Genomic DNA, 15,684 nt, shown 5'->3' with positions numbered 1-15,684 from the left:
ACATTCGCCCTAAAACATTCCAGAAAATTGGTTACACAAAAGGGCCAATGTTAACGTTAAGGGGTCATTATCTCGAAAACTTTTTAACATTCGCCTTTTAAAAAAAACCACGACGATACATGATTTTACAATTTTAAGTTATGTGAACCGAATTTTAAAAGCATGTGACTTTATATTTGATCACGTATATTTAAAAATAGAATTTGAAATAAAAAGTAGGAATTAGAAACGTACCAAAATGGTTTTATCACAACCGACTGGCATGTCAACATATCATGGTCAATATCACACAAATCCCAACTTCCTTAATATGAGATGAAAATTTTGGAAAAAGGATATGAGATTGTTAAAAAGTGATGAAAATACGAAGCTATATCATGTATCATATCACAATGCTGGCAAGCATAACCGTTGCCCTTATATTCACAACACTATGTACCCCCTATACTATTATATCCCCTTTATTGTTTTCCAGGCATTAAGACTCATCGAAAGTAGTTCAGCAGGTATATTTAAGTTCAAAACATTCTAATTCAATGTTAAAGATGACAGGAATAAGAAATAGTTATGTGGAGGTTTTTAAGAAATTTGCGCAAAATACGCGCCAGCATGTTATACGAAATTAGGTAAAAAACCCAAAATCACCATATTCAGGTGCCTTAAAAACCATGTTAAAATTGAGTTAGAGATCTGAAACTTTGCAGAGCGTCTATACCTTGTCCAAATCGACTGTAAAAAAAATTTCATGTTGCAGGAGTATCGGGAAGTGGGTTTTCTGGAACCCCTGTTTTACAACAGATTGTCGTGAAGCTATATGGACACGTTCATTGAAGTTTGAGGATATTGGTAAATATTAGTGACTCTACTGAATGGCACGATGATGTAAAATGTGTCACACTATGAAACTATATAAACCCTCTAACCCTAAGATAATCGTTTCATCCTCTAGATAAACTTTGTCTCATAACGATATCTTTATCAGACGATAAGATATCGCTTAAATGCGGCCGGCAGTGAGTTGTAAACTTTGTCACACTATAAAAACGTGACGGAGTTTATATGGACTCCTTGTTGCCGTGTTTGACCAAATTTTCGAATTTCCAATTCATAGAATAGTTGTATATGACTATTATCTACATATTTAGCGACTTTTTTCCTTAAATGGTAGCACCATGTAAACTCCGTCACACATTTAAGAAATTTATATGAGGGATGTTTATGACATCCTGACAAGAAATGCCGAATAGTCTAGCATTATTTTGTGAGCTGAATGTGTTTGGAATTGTTCACATATTTCATTGTTATAGGCAAATACAAATACAGAAGGCAGAAATAGGTAAATTTAGTCACATAAATTTGTATGATATCTCAACATGTGTGAAATTGAGTAAATATTAGTATACCAACTTAAACACCCTATATTACGTACTATGGATCAATTAACAATATTTCAACCATACGCCGGTCATATAAATTATTATATGGCAGTGATATGTTAACATTGGATAAATTTCAACACCTGAACAGGGTAAAAATTTGTAAATTTCGTCACAAAAAAAATATTATAACTTTATTTGCTCCGTGTTGGCAAAATAACTAATTTATCGACATAGTGATGGTGATAAAGTAACATTATATACTAATTGAGGTATGATTCTTCAAAATAGGGGCAAGAAATGTAAATTTCGTCACACCAGCCATTGCATTAGTTAGATAGATTTTCTTTCATATCAACTGCCCCTATTATAGTTGGAATGGATTTATACAGGAAATATAGAAACCCATGCCCATTTTTCATCACATTGAAATTATACTGTTGGGGCAGGAAAAGTAAATTTCGTCACATTTCGGTAAATTAGTGATATCAAACTCAGCATTGTTAAACTTGAGTTCTGATTTGCTGAAAAACAACCTACTAATAATTCCTGGAAGAATATTGAATTCTAATCGGGGTATGGTTCTTCAAAATAGGGTCAAGAAATGTAAATTTCGTCACATCGTCATTGTAAAATTTACATACATTTTCTTTCACATCAACAGTCCTAATTATAGTTTGAAATGATTAATTCAGAGATAAAGGAAATATAGAAACCCATGCCCATTTTTCATCACATTGAAATTATACTTTTGGGGCAGGAAAAGTGAATTTCGTCACATTTCGGTAACTTAGTATAATTAAACTCAGAATTGTCAAACTTGAGTTCTGATCTGCTGAATAATAACCTGCTAATAATTCCTGGAAGAATATTGAATTCTAATCGGGGTATGGTTCTTCAAAATAGGGTCAAGAAATGTAAATTTTGTCACATACGTCATTGTAAAATTTAGATATACTTTCTTTCACATCAACAGTCCTAATTATAGTTTGAAATGATTAATTCAGAGATAAGGAAATATAGAAACCCATGCCCACTTTTCATCACATTGAAATTATACTGCTGGGGCAGGAAAAGTGAATTTCGTCACATTTCGGTAACTTAGTAAAATTAAACTCAGCATTGTTAAACTTGAGTTCTGATTTGCTGAATAATAACCTACTAATAATTCCTGGAAGAATATTGAATTCTAATCGAGGCATGTTTCTTCAAAATAGGGTCAAGAAATGTAAATTTCGTCACATCAGCCATTGCATTAGTTAGATAGATTTTCTTTCATATCAACTGCCCTTATTATTATTGTGACAATTTTTACATCAACTGCCCTTAACTTGAATCAGCTCTATCCGTGCATCGTCCTTATATACAGTTTTCCCGCCGTCCAAACCAAAATCAGATATAAATTCCATATAATGTGACAGAATTTACATCATTTCCCAATAAGTGCATGTATTTGCTAACTTTTCGAAACAACATATTTTAGGGCTATGATTGGTAGAAGAACCATCAAATAATGAGTTGAAAGGGTTTTGAGGACACCTCACAGTAGAAAAGAGGTATCGTATTCTGAGTGTGACAAAGTTTACGAAATATTGCCTTAAAACCGTTCGATCCCTGCCCTTTAGCCAAATGTTGTATCATAATTGTTAGAATGACCTAATCTACTATATTTTAGACCAAAAATGCTAATTGGGCAGCTATGGTTAACACAGTCACAAAAATCTGACTTTTTTTACATTATAGTGCCTAAAAACAATAAATTGTATTTCTGAGCCGTGTATATAGAAGTATGGGTCACGTGGCTAATGTCCAGAACTTCTGAACACGCTATTTTTTTTGGTTTACCAATATCCTTAAACTTCAACATGAACGTGTCCATTTACGATTTCGTATCATTTTGTGACGATGTTTACATCAACTGCCCTTAACTTGAATCAGCTCTATCCGTGCATCGTCCTTATATACAGTTTTCCCGCCTTCCAAACCAAAATCAGATATAAATTATTTCGGCAATTCACCCAGAATTTCAAATTCCATTATATAATGTGACAGAATTTACATCATTTCCCAATAGCCAAGTGCGTGTATTTGTTAACTTTTCAAAACAACATATTTTAAGGCTATGATTGGCAGAAGAACTATCAAATAATGAGTTGAAAGGGTTTTGAGGACACCTCACAGTAGAAAAGAGGTCTCGTATTCTGAGTGTGACAAAGTTTACGAAATGTTGCCTTAAAGCCGTTCGATCACTGCCCTTTAGGCCTACATTGTATCATAATTGTTAGATTGACCTAATCTACTATATTTTAGACCAAAAAATGCTAATTGGGCAGCTATGGTAAACAATGTCACAAAAATGTGACATTTTTTACATAATAGTGCCTAAAAGCAATACATTTTATTTTTGAGCAGTGCATATGGGAGTATGGGTCACGTGGCTAATGTTCAGAACTTATGAACACGCTAGATTAATATATGTTAAAATTAGACCACTATCGTTAAAAACGCTGTTTTGGAAATTTACCAATTTCCTCAAACTTCAATGAACGTGTCCATATATATATATAATATGTATAGACGCTTTTGCAGTAAATTGTAGCCTACATTTAAGTGTCCGTAGATTCAAAAGTATAAAAGATACAGTCATTTCGAACCACAGGTTTTAAAGATAATTGTTTATACTTTAGTTTACATTATATCGAAAAATAATTTATCGTCATCATCATCACTTGATGACGTCATCAATTTAAATGTTTTTAAAACTTGATTTTTGACAAAATAACAACTTTTTAAATCGATTTTAAAGCATTAAGGAGTAATTTTATTCAAAATCTGAGGACATTTTCATCTTAGATAATTGTTCAAGCATTCTGAAAATCTACCGGAAAGTTTTCCTACCTTGCTCCTTCATAAAGATATTCGCTATTGAAGTTTGTGCTTTTTTGAAGAATAATTTTATAAAAACACAAAAGTTGTGAATTAGTATTCTCTGGTGTTGGGCCATCCCTTGGGTTGTGGAGCTCAATTTTGCTTCCTAAAGGTCTAAATTGTGTTATAGGCTAGTTTTAAAGTTGAAAATCGAAAAGTTGCACACGTGGGGACACGCCCAAATTCATTTAAAATAGCTAAAATCACTAAAAATTGTTATTTTCACGATTTTTACCAACTTTGGAGTCCTGTTGTGATCCAAGTTCTTTTTGAAATCTTCTGAAACTTTTCATGCTTATCAAACTATATATTAAATAACACTATGCAAAAATTTATGGTGATTCAATATTTTATGCGCACGCAACGTCCGCTCAAAGTTTGCACGTGCGAAAGGTGAGAATTGTGCTCATTCGTGATTTCGAATATATTCTGCTTTCCCACGATATTAAAATGGCATTATATATGAATTTAATGCCAACTTGGATGAGTAAAAAGTGCTATATTCAGTCTGTTATTGACAGATATGCCTACCTAAACACAAGGAAACGTTTTCAAAGGTAAAATTTCGAAATCGTTGAAATTACCTCCTTATTAAGTTTCGACTGTGTAAATTATCCTGACATTATAATCAAAAAGAGATGATATTTGACCAAAACCCATAATCATGGGTAGAGTGAACCGCTGCCAGTGTCTCTCTTTTCCAAACAAAAGAAAATGATATTAATTTGAGGAACCGTCCGCAAATGCTAATTGATACCGAGAATGAAATCGGTCGCTCGCTTTTCCCATTCATTCACGGCTTACGTATTGTAATAAAGCTTATTGAATGGGAAAAGCGAGCGACCGATTTCATTCTCGGTATCAATTTGCATTTGCGGACGGTTCCTCAAATTAATATCATTTTCTTTTGTTTGGAAAAGAGAGACACTGGCAGCGGTTCACTCTACCCATGATTATGGGTTTTGGTCAAATATATATATATAGTATTTGACCAAAACCCATAATCATGGGTAGAGTGGACCGCTGCCAGTGTCTCTCTTTCCCAAACAAAAGGAAATGATATTAATTTGACTGACCGTTCTCAAATGCAAATTCATACCGAGAATGAAATCGGTCGCTCGCTTTTCCTATATTCAATAAGCTTTATTACAATTCGTAAGCCGTGAATGAATGGGAAAAGCGAGCGACCGATTTCATTCTCGGTATGAATTTGCATTTGAGAACGGTCAGTCAAATTAATATCATTTCCTTTTGTTTGGGAAAGAGAGACACTGGCAGCGGTCCACTCTACCCATGATTATGGGTTTTGGTCAAATATGGGAAATGCAAATTATACGAAAATATTCGTAAAAAGCTGTGCACACTAAAAGATTTCTACCTTACCGGACTTTATAATTATATTTGAACAGACATTAATTGGACCGGACGCTGGAAGTGAAGGTTCTAGCTTTCATTTTAAATAAAGTCTGTCCAAGTCAACAATTTTTCCCAAAAGAATTTTAATTTTGGTCAATTTCATAGTTGTACAACTAGCTCGTACCTGTGTACCAGGTGAAAAGAGATGTTTACTGCTAAACATGAGAGATACTCGAATCTAACCTGTCGAGTTTTATTACTAATTGTTTTTCTTGGGTGAACTTAATATTATTTGTCTACTTGAACTGAATTGTGAATTGTAAATCATTTTATTATTTTACGCATACCACATATTCCAAAATTGTTATTGCTTAACGATCGTTTAAACGATCGTTTTTTTGCTGTATTAGAAATTGATAAAAGAATTATTTGCTAAAGCATTAAAATGACGGAAAAACGCCAAAAAAGATGAAACAATTTCGGATTTTGAATGGTTTTAAAAATTATGTCCGTTGACGCAATGTTCGGTCAAGTAACATTCTGTCTAGGCATGTTCTGTAAAACCGTAAGGAATTGAATAAAAATTAAAGAATTATAAGGAATGCCAGATTTGGAAACAAAACTCAACAGTAAAGCACTAACCGTTGTTTTGTAAAAACCCAAAATCATCATGTCAGGATTCAGGAGGATTTTTATATAGGTCGGCGCGGGCTACTTCGTAGCACTTGCTTCGGGCGCCATAATATTTTGAGAAAAAAGCAGCGCACGCTACTTCTATTCGAAGAAATTTAGACCAGTAACATCCGTCAAGAGGATTCCAAAGATTCCCAAATAACAAATAAGTTTCTCCGCCTTCTGAATATTCTCATTGCCTTATCCAAACATTTTAATAATTGACAAATTTATGGGGAATCGGTCACGAGGGCGGAAGTCGCGAGGACGGAGGTCGCTAGGACGGAAGACCCAAGTTTATCCAATTTTGATAAACTTAAAGCTTTATATTTGTGCTCGTGCTCAGGATATTAGTAGCTACACTGTACACGTTAAGCACCCCAAAGCAAATCAGGGTGAAATCCCCTTAAAAGTACCCTCTAAAAAACGGATCGCATAATCTCATGAGTACAAACTAAACCGCAAAAAGAGTCTTCAGGCGAAGATTCAAACAAAAGGAGCTACTTCAGTTTTGCTGTTACTGTTGGAGTAAAAAAGATTATTACTGATAGTTTTGAGTGTGCTACTAATACTATATAAGAGGTTGATTTAAGATTTTAGAGGAAGGGAGCTGAAGAAGCTGGCGAGGGAAAATTGGGAGGAAGCCCACTGTTTTAGGTGGATCTACCTGTTGGAGTGGAAGTTGGAGTATGGTAATACTCCAACTTATGATTTTATGGTATTCCTGGTGCGGTGCAACTACATTGTAGCTGTAGGGAAATTGATCGTGCGACGTGCATGGTGTAACCGCGGCGAAATTTAGACTCGTGCGACGTGCTAATAATAATATTCGCAGGTTATTTTACTTAATTGGTCGATGAAGCAGTAAAATAAGAATTTAACTCGGTTACCGGACTTATTAGTAGAGGCTCTTACGGGCAAAAAGACGTGTTTTCTGCTACGAGTTTAGAGACCTAACCGCTAATTGGACACAATAGTATGATGTCTAAGAATCGATAATATGTTAAGAAGTATAAATTTGGCCTTATTAGTCACGTGCTATACCAATGCGCGTTTTAAACCTTGACAGTCTATTACTTTAATACTTTCAACACTACTATATAACAAATAATTTGAGCCTGAAGATGGCGTTGACGCCGAAAATTTGCCCTTACTCCTAACTTCCTTGTTTCACTTGTCCTTGTCTCTTCCAACCGGATAATATCCAGATATCAGTATTTCAATCATGAGACTAATAAACAGCGAACTACTCCGTTATTTGATATCTATTACTCTAAGGCAAATACAGTAATTATACTCATATTTTGTCAGCAATAAGATTACATTGTTTTCTATTTGGTGTGAAAATATGAGCTAGAACGGACATAATCTCGCTGAGTTATAGCTGTTTAAAATTTATGATGAACGCGCGGATGCCAATTGATAACAACTAAATGCTTTTGCGCGTAGTGCGCGTCGAAAATTTGGCAAAAACGCTTGCGGAGTGACAATATTCAAACTTCGATAAAGTATATGAAGTGGGTACTTCTCGGAAAGGAAAAATTTAGGCAAACACGATGTGACTATTTTTGGGTTGATTTAATACAACTGCAAAAAATTATTCAAACTTCAAGCAAAAAAGTCAAAATTTTTACCACTTTTTTGGATTTTTACCCCCAAAAAAATAGAGGGATTTTTCAAATTTTTAAACCATCTTGTGCGGCTGTGTTTTAGCTATCTCCATGCAAGTTTTGCCGACATGCCAACAAAATTAACTTGTTCAAAATATCAAAAAACATGGTTTTTTGGCCTATTTTTTGCCCAAAAATTGGTTTTTTTGCGATTCTACCCCCAAAAAGTCAGTCCAATCATCTTAAAACCACTTTTAATCGATTCTACGGTCAAAAATACGTCTAGTAAGGTGTGTCTGGGGCGGGGTCCCTAGCGTATCGAGCAGACAATGCCCGTAAGAGCCTCTACTATATTGATAACATGCATCATCCTGATTTATCAATGTATCAATGAGTGTTTTATTATAAATTAAGGCACACATATCAGATTTAAAATAAGATCTGGCGCTAATTTCATCACTTAAAATTTAAGTTGAATTCAAATGTTCTATGATCAATTGTTAAACATTATTTGATCTCCCTAATCTTATTTACAGAAAATGAAAATACTCCAGATAAAAGAACTGAACATTTCTCTCACATTGTATCAGTATGAGTAAATGGTATCGGATAAATGTTTGACAATCATCCTCTTTCATTTTTAGGAAACAACAAATTTCGAGCTGATCCCCACTCAAATTGTTGCTTTTCAAAAATAAATTAAAACGTATGACCTGCAGTCCAGCACTCTCGTTTGGAGGAAGGTCCTCAGAACGCGACTCTCGAATTGTCGATGATATCGCTTGAGAGGTTCTGAGATTGTCTGTGCGAGGAGATAAGGGGCTGGATGCCGTGCTGAAAGGGGGGCGGAACCCCCGAGTAGGCGGGCTGGTAAGTTGGGGGCACGGGAGTGAGGTGCGAGTTGCCCCAGATGGGGGTGGTCGGGGTCCATCCTACTACTGGAGGGTTGGAGGAGGCCCACTTGTCCTCCAGCCACGAGCTGCTTCCTGGAAAAACACCATGTTACATTAACTGTTTATCTAGTGGACTCAATTATCCTTTTAGCCAAGAAAATGGCAGATGATTCAGACGATAACAATTCAAACAAACCTCTTGAGTGAGGGGTAGGTTGGTTGGGGGGAGGGGCGGGAGGAGGGAGAGAGGGTGAAGGAGGAGGGAGGGAGTTACTAGGGTGAGATGGGATGGAGGACGACCCAGAGTGGGTGTTGTAGAAGTAGGAGGAGCACTGTTCTCTTGCGTTGTAATGAATGTTCCTCCCACCTGATCCCGTTACACCTGCGTTACCATAGCAACACGACGCACTGAAAAAAAATTATTTAGGGAATCTGTATTTTTTACAGGAGGCAAATATCAAGTCAAGATAAAACAGCGTTTCGAGCTTTTTCATAAAGCTCAAACGCAGTTTTAAAAAGAGATCTGACTGTAACAAACACTCATTCGGACCCTAATTATAAGCTATGCGTGAACTAACTTTTGAGAGGTGGCAGGGATTGAGGAAGGGCTTTGTCCCAGGATAGAACTCAGGTGAGGGTGTTGTCTTCCACTATTTGTCAGCACTGTAGGGAAAATACCAACTAGAGTTTTACAAGATAGGTTTGTAACTCTAAATTGTATTTATCAAGGTTTCACAGAAAAATCAGAACACATTCTTAAAAGCACGTTAAAAGCGGCACATTACCAGTGAGGAGAGAGTCAGGAGTTTCTCTGGTAGGGAAGGAGCAGCTGATCGGGTTGAGCTCTATTCCTGGAGATGTAAGGTTCAATGCTGGACTGGAGTGATTCATAACGTGAGCTGAGGACACCATCTGCGCTTCAGGGGTCACGTGAGAGCTGCTTGAAGTCATTAGGGACTGAGGTGACGTTACATGTGGCGCTGGTGACGTCATCATCGAGGCTGGTGACGTCATCATTGAGGCTGGTGACGTCATCATTGAGGCTGGTGACGTCATCATAGTGTTAGGGGACGTCATAAGGTTGGGGAGGAGAGGAGAGGTGGGTGCCGTGCTTTGTGGAGATATGGAGGAAGGGTGAAGCTGATCTGGTGACAAGCTTGAACTCGGCGAGTGCACTGAAAGAAGTCAATTTATCACATTATTTTTGTAGTATTATGCTTTAATCTCCCGAAAAGACGCGAAAAAGATTGCATTTTCAATATTTTTCAGCTCAATTGTTGACCCCCATGTTTGAAGATGTGAACAGTAGAGAAAATGTCAACAACAAAATATGATACTTATATAATTATAAGATAATAGAAAATCTTAGCAAAATATGGGCACTTACTCTTTCCAAATGATGATCCCGTTGGACTACTATCCATCTGAAAAATTTAAATTATTTATGTGTAATTCATTAATTAATTAAGTAGTGTAACTTCAGAAGAACTGTAAATTTTAACTTATACTTGCGTAAATTGAATATGCAAACAAACACGAACAGATAACTGAAAGTTTCTGGGCAATATCCAAGAATATCCAACAATCCGTTTGATCCATTGCTGAGTGCGCAGTAACTAATCACACTCAGACCTCTAAGAATAGCTCGAGACACCAACCCCCAGCGTTGTTTCACGCCTCACTTGAGTCATCAACCCCTCATGAGGCATGGTCCACTGGTCTAGGTCATTGAGCTCTTCTCGTCCTCAACAGATACATGGTCCAGTACCCCAGGTCATTGCCAGCGGAGTAACGCTATCTAGTGACACCCCATCATTCGTCAATTAGAGGCACTGATCTGCAGCCTGCTGTCTCGGTGCATGCTCCGACCAGCGGAGGAGGAGGAGGTGGTGGTCATTGGCCCAGTTACGGTCGCTGAGCCGCCTAATAAAGTATTTGGTACGGTTGGGTAGGCACTGCAGGTCATGTGTATTCTGTGATACGCTTGAGCAGCCTGCAGGGGGATCTGGGGCCGTGACACGGTCTGATGGAAACAGGGTCAGCTCTCCTCCTCCTCACTTCCTAGCTCACTCTCCCTCTTCCGTTGTGTAGCTTCTCCAAACCGCACCGATACCTCTCATATCGGGCGATTTGTCTCTGGCGAGTAGGCGGTTTCTTGTGAGTCCACCGCCTAAAGTCCTGGAAATGGATCAGTGAACTTTACCTTTCTGCTTGACTGCGCTGACTAAATGTTACTTCCAGTGATTGCATCCTTTGGGCTGAGCATTGCCACCGACAGTAACTTTTCTTTCTCATCTTTTTAGTGAACAAATCATGGCGGGTATTATCTTTGATTCGAGCAGTTAGTCATAAACTCACGGGAAGGGGTTACCCTCGGTTTTCTTAATGTCAATTTGATTGACAGGTTGTTCTACCAACTCGTTACGTGACGTTCATCTTTATTGGTCTAATACTTCTCAGCTTCCCTTACAGTGTTTTGTTGCTTCAAACTTTTTTCTTCAAGAGCATTGCCAAATTTACCAGTTTCAATTTGTCACTAAGTTTCCAACTTTTTTGTAAGTTTGATCGAGTGATTTATTGATTTGTGTAAGTGTAGATATCTAATTTCATGCTTCAACATTCTCAAAGTAATTCCTTATATGTTAGAATTTCTATTTATTTTAGTTTATATTTATATAAACTGCTTTATAAATCAGTTTTGACAAAACGCTCAAGATAACTTCCGCTTCATTTGATCTAGAGATAGTTACTGTGTTATATCCGTGAAGCCTGTTACTTCCAGCTGATGTTAGCACTCATTATACTTCATAAACACCAATCAGCTGATGTTAGCACTGATTATACTTCATAAACACCAATCAGCAGCCGAACATTAGAACAGAGCAACGTTGTCAGTAATTAGTTACCCAGGTAGCTGCAGTTAAGTAACCAAGTGAAATGTAGTAAGTAGCTAGATACAACTAGTAGCTAGATATAGCCACTTATATAGCTGGCTTATCCTCTGGTATGTAACCTACCCTTTACATATCTTTACATCACGGGGCAGCCTTGACTTCTAGTTAAGTGCATATGTCTGGCAATTATCAGCGAGCAAAGTCCCGATCCTGAAACCTTATCTGTTCCTTAGAGCCGCTACTTAAAGGCCACGTGACCCGGAACGTGACTCGTGACGTCACGCTGGCTCCATTCTGGGCCCGGCCAAAACTCATCTCACTATCTAGAGCTACATAAATATATTCCCAATACCATGCCTATATTACCGATATTATTTACGCTGAAACCACCAAGGTAGCGAACATCAAAACGGTTTTAAATCTATGTATGCTAAGATTTCTGGTCGGGCAGCTATATCGGTAAGGATGTAAAACAGCTATATCAGTCCTAGACTGCCAGGCAGCTATATCAACGTCAGGCTGCAAGACAGCTATATCTGCCAGGCTGCCACTATAAGCTTATAAGTATTATTACACTGCATCCGACATCCTGAGCTACTTGCCAGTGATTTAGTCTTATGGGAACCTACGCACGGTAGAGCACAGCAAGGCCGACCAAGACAAAGCTACTTGTCTATGTTACTGAAGGAAGTTGGGACAAAATCTAAAGAGGAACTGCGAACCCTGATGCGGGACAGGGATATATGGAGGGGGTTATCTGGCGTAGATCGGACTTAGTTCCGACATAGTAGTAGTAGTAGTAGTATTATAACTTACCTTTACACGGTTGTAAGGATCTGACTCTGATCTGTTGTAAGAGTAAACACAGCCCCCGACACTCCTGTGTCTGCGTGGTCGCTTCCTCACTTCTGTAATGGTACTGCTTTATAACCTCATAACTAATTTTTTTAAAAGGGGGGACCCCCAACCCATGTATAGCTGAGACACATCACAGCAAGTAGACCAAAGTGGCTCTTGCTTGTGAAAGGTGTATCAACTACCCGCCGAAGCGGTGGGTTGGGAGTTACCGGTACGCTAGCGTACCGGGAAACAGGATTTAATAAAATACTTTTGAAAGGTAAGACCCCGTTATCAAAGTAGAAATTAAGCCACCCGGATATGTAAGATTATCTTGGTTTAAATTTGTGTTGTAATGTTTCCGAACTGTAAAAACACGCCCCATACTTTAGGGTTTGGTGATGTTTACCTGTTGCTAAGAAAAGGTTGGGTGATGTTTACCTGTTGCTAAGAAAGGGTGGGGTGATGTTTACCTGTTGCTAAGAAAGGGTGGGGTGATGTTTACCTGTTGCTAAGAAAGGGTTGGGTGATGTTTACCTGTTGCTAAGAAAGGGTTTGGTGATGTTTACCTGTTGCTAAGAAAGGGTTGGGTGATGTTTACCTGTTGCTAAGAAAGGGTTTGGTGATGTTTACCTGTTGCTAAGAAAGGGTTGGGTGATGTTTACCTGTTGCTAAGAAAGGGTTGAAATCAGTGGCTCTGTTGAAGTTAGTAGGAACCTGTCCCATTATGTTTGGGGGTATCGTGAAGGACTGTTGTGGACACTCCTGAGGGTTCCAACCGTTAGGTTTATATTCAGCTAAATAAGAATATAAAATGTATAGGGTATTTGACCAAAACCCATAATCATGGGTAGAGTGTACCGCTGCCAGTGTCTCTCTTTTCCAAACAAAAGGAAATGATATTAATTTGAGGAACAGTCCGCTAATGCAAATTGATACCGAGAATGAAATCGGTCGCTCGCTTTTTCAAATCAATAAGCTTTATTACAATTCGTAAGCCGTGATCGAATGGAAAAAGCGAGCGACCGATTTCATTCTCGGTATCAATTTGCATTAGCGGACTGTTCCTCAAATTAATATCATTTCCTTTTGTTTGGAAAAGAGAGACACTGGCAGCGGTACACTCTACCCATGATTATGGGTTTTGGTCAAATATCATCTCTTTTTGATTATAATGTCAGGATAATTTACACAGCTAGTCGAAACTTCATTAACAAGGAGGTAATTTCGACGATTTCGAAATTCTGCCTTTGAAAACGTTTCCTTGTGTTTAGTTAGGTATTTCTGTCGATAACCGACTGAATATGGCACTTTTTACTCATTCAAGTTGGCATTAAATTCATATATAATGCCATTTAAATATCGTGGAAAGCAGAATATATTCGAAATCACGAATGAGCAAATTTCTCACCTTTCGCACGTGCAAACTTTGAGCGGACGTCGCGTGCGCATACAATATTGAATCACCGTAAATTTTTGCATAGTGGTATTTAATATATAGTTTGATAAGCATGCAAAGTTTCAGAAGATTTCAAAAAGAACTTGGATCACAGCGGGACTCCAAAGTTGATAAAAATCGTGAAAATCAAAATTTTTAGCGATTTTAGCGATTTTAAATGAATTTGGGCGTGTCCCCACGTGTGCAACTTTTCGATTTTTAACTTTAAAACTAGCCTATAACACAATTTACACCTTTAAGAAGCAAAATTGAGCTCCACAACCCAAGGGATGGCCCAACACCAGAGAATACTAATTCACAACTTTTGTGTTTTTATAAAATTATTCTTCAAAAAAGCACTAACTTCAATAGCAAATATCTTTATGAAGGAGCAAGGTAGGAAACTATTCCGGTAGATTTTCGGAATGCTTGAACAATTATCTAAGATAAAAATGTCCTCAGATTTTGAATAAAATTACTCCTTAATAGTGTAAAATCGATTTAAAAAGTTGTTACTTTGTCAAAAGTCAAGTTTTAAAAACACTTAACTTGATGACGTCATCAAGTGATGATGATGACGTTAAATTATTTTTCAATACAATGTAAACTAAAGCTTAAACAATTATCTTTAAAACCTGTGGTTCGAAATGACTGTATCGTTTATACTTTTGAATCTACGGACACTTAAATGTAGGCTACAATTGACTGCAAAAAGCGTCTATACATACATATATATCTTCACGACAATCTGTTGTAAAACAGGGGTTCCAGAAAACCCACTTCCCGATACTCCTGAAACATGACATTTTTTTTACAGTCGATTTGGACAAGGTCTAGACGCCCTGCAAAGTTTCAGATCTCTAACTCAATTTTAACATGGTTTTTAAGGCACCTGAATATGGCGATTTTGGGTTTTTTACCTAATTTCGTATAACATGCTGGCGCGTATTTTGCGCAAATTTCTTAAAAACCTCCATACAACTATTTCTTATTCCTGTCATCTTCAACATTGAATTAGAATGTTTTGAACTTAAATGTACCTGCTGAACTACTTTCGATGAGTCTTAATGCCTGGAAAACAATAAAGGGGATATAATCGTATAGGGGGTAAATAGTGTTGTGAATATAAGGGCGACGGTAATGCTTGCCAGCATTGTGATATGTTAATATGTTTGTCGATAACACAGAATTAACGTTCTATTCCTACATAATACATAGTTAACTCACACAGCCCCAATTAGAATTGTATTCATGAAACTCCCTTAATTCCCGGACCATACAATTCCTGGTAAGTTCAGGTTATGCTTAGAATTATTAATGAAAATGGCCCAGAGGTCGGACCTCCGTAAACAATCTCACCTCCGGCTCAGCTTTAAGCTTGAGATCAGGTATTTCAGTTTTAGGTCGGACAGTCTCCGTTACTTTGTTCCGTAGGATTCGGTTGATCGTACTAGCACTTGGCACCTGTATCAGGAAACAAATGTTAATATCTCAGTAATGAAATGTATGGTGACATGTTGGTTCCGTAACGGCCTCGTGTCTAGTAATCAAATTCGATCAAAGGAGTTTTTAATTGCAATAATTCTTCCCCTAATTTAGCAGTCAAAGAATAATTCTTTGACTATCGGAATTAAACTAATCTATAAAAGTTTATAAACGAAAATAAATATATTCTACTTA

General features: G+C 37.3%; 1 protein-coding gene across 1 annotated transcript; it reads right to left on the bottom strand.

Moving 5' to 3' along the window:
- Positions 1 to 8,496: 8,496 nt before the first annotated feature.
- LOC134825832 (uncharacterized) lies at positions 8,497 to 15,468 on the bottom strand (the record flags this gene model as incomplete). Its single annotated transcript, XM_063838028.1, has 8 exons — positions 8,497 to 8,928; positions 9,032 to 9,243; positions 9,414 to 9,498; positions 9,621 to 10,010; positions 10,223 to 10,259; positions 12,546 to 12,637; positions 13,232 to 13,331; positions 15,364 to 15,468. Coding segments are annotated over 8 exons (1,260 nt in total), but the record flags the coding sequence as incomplete, so codon positions are not given.
- Between the last annotated feature and the right edge of the window lie 216 nt (positions 15,469 to 15,684).

This window comes from Bolinopsis microptera, unplaced genomic scaffold (assembly GCF_026151205.1).
Source record: "Bolinopsis microptera isolate Bmic1 unplaced genomic scaffold, MBARI_Bmic_1.0 sca141, whole genome shotgun sequence".
Lineage (NCBI taxonomy): Eukaryota > Metazoa > Ctenophora > Tentaculata > Lobata > Bolinopsidae > Bolinopsis > Bolinopsis microptera.
Note: the sequence above shows the minus strand (reverse complement) of the source record. Positions and strands in the feature narration are given on the sequence as shown.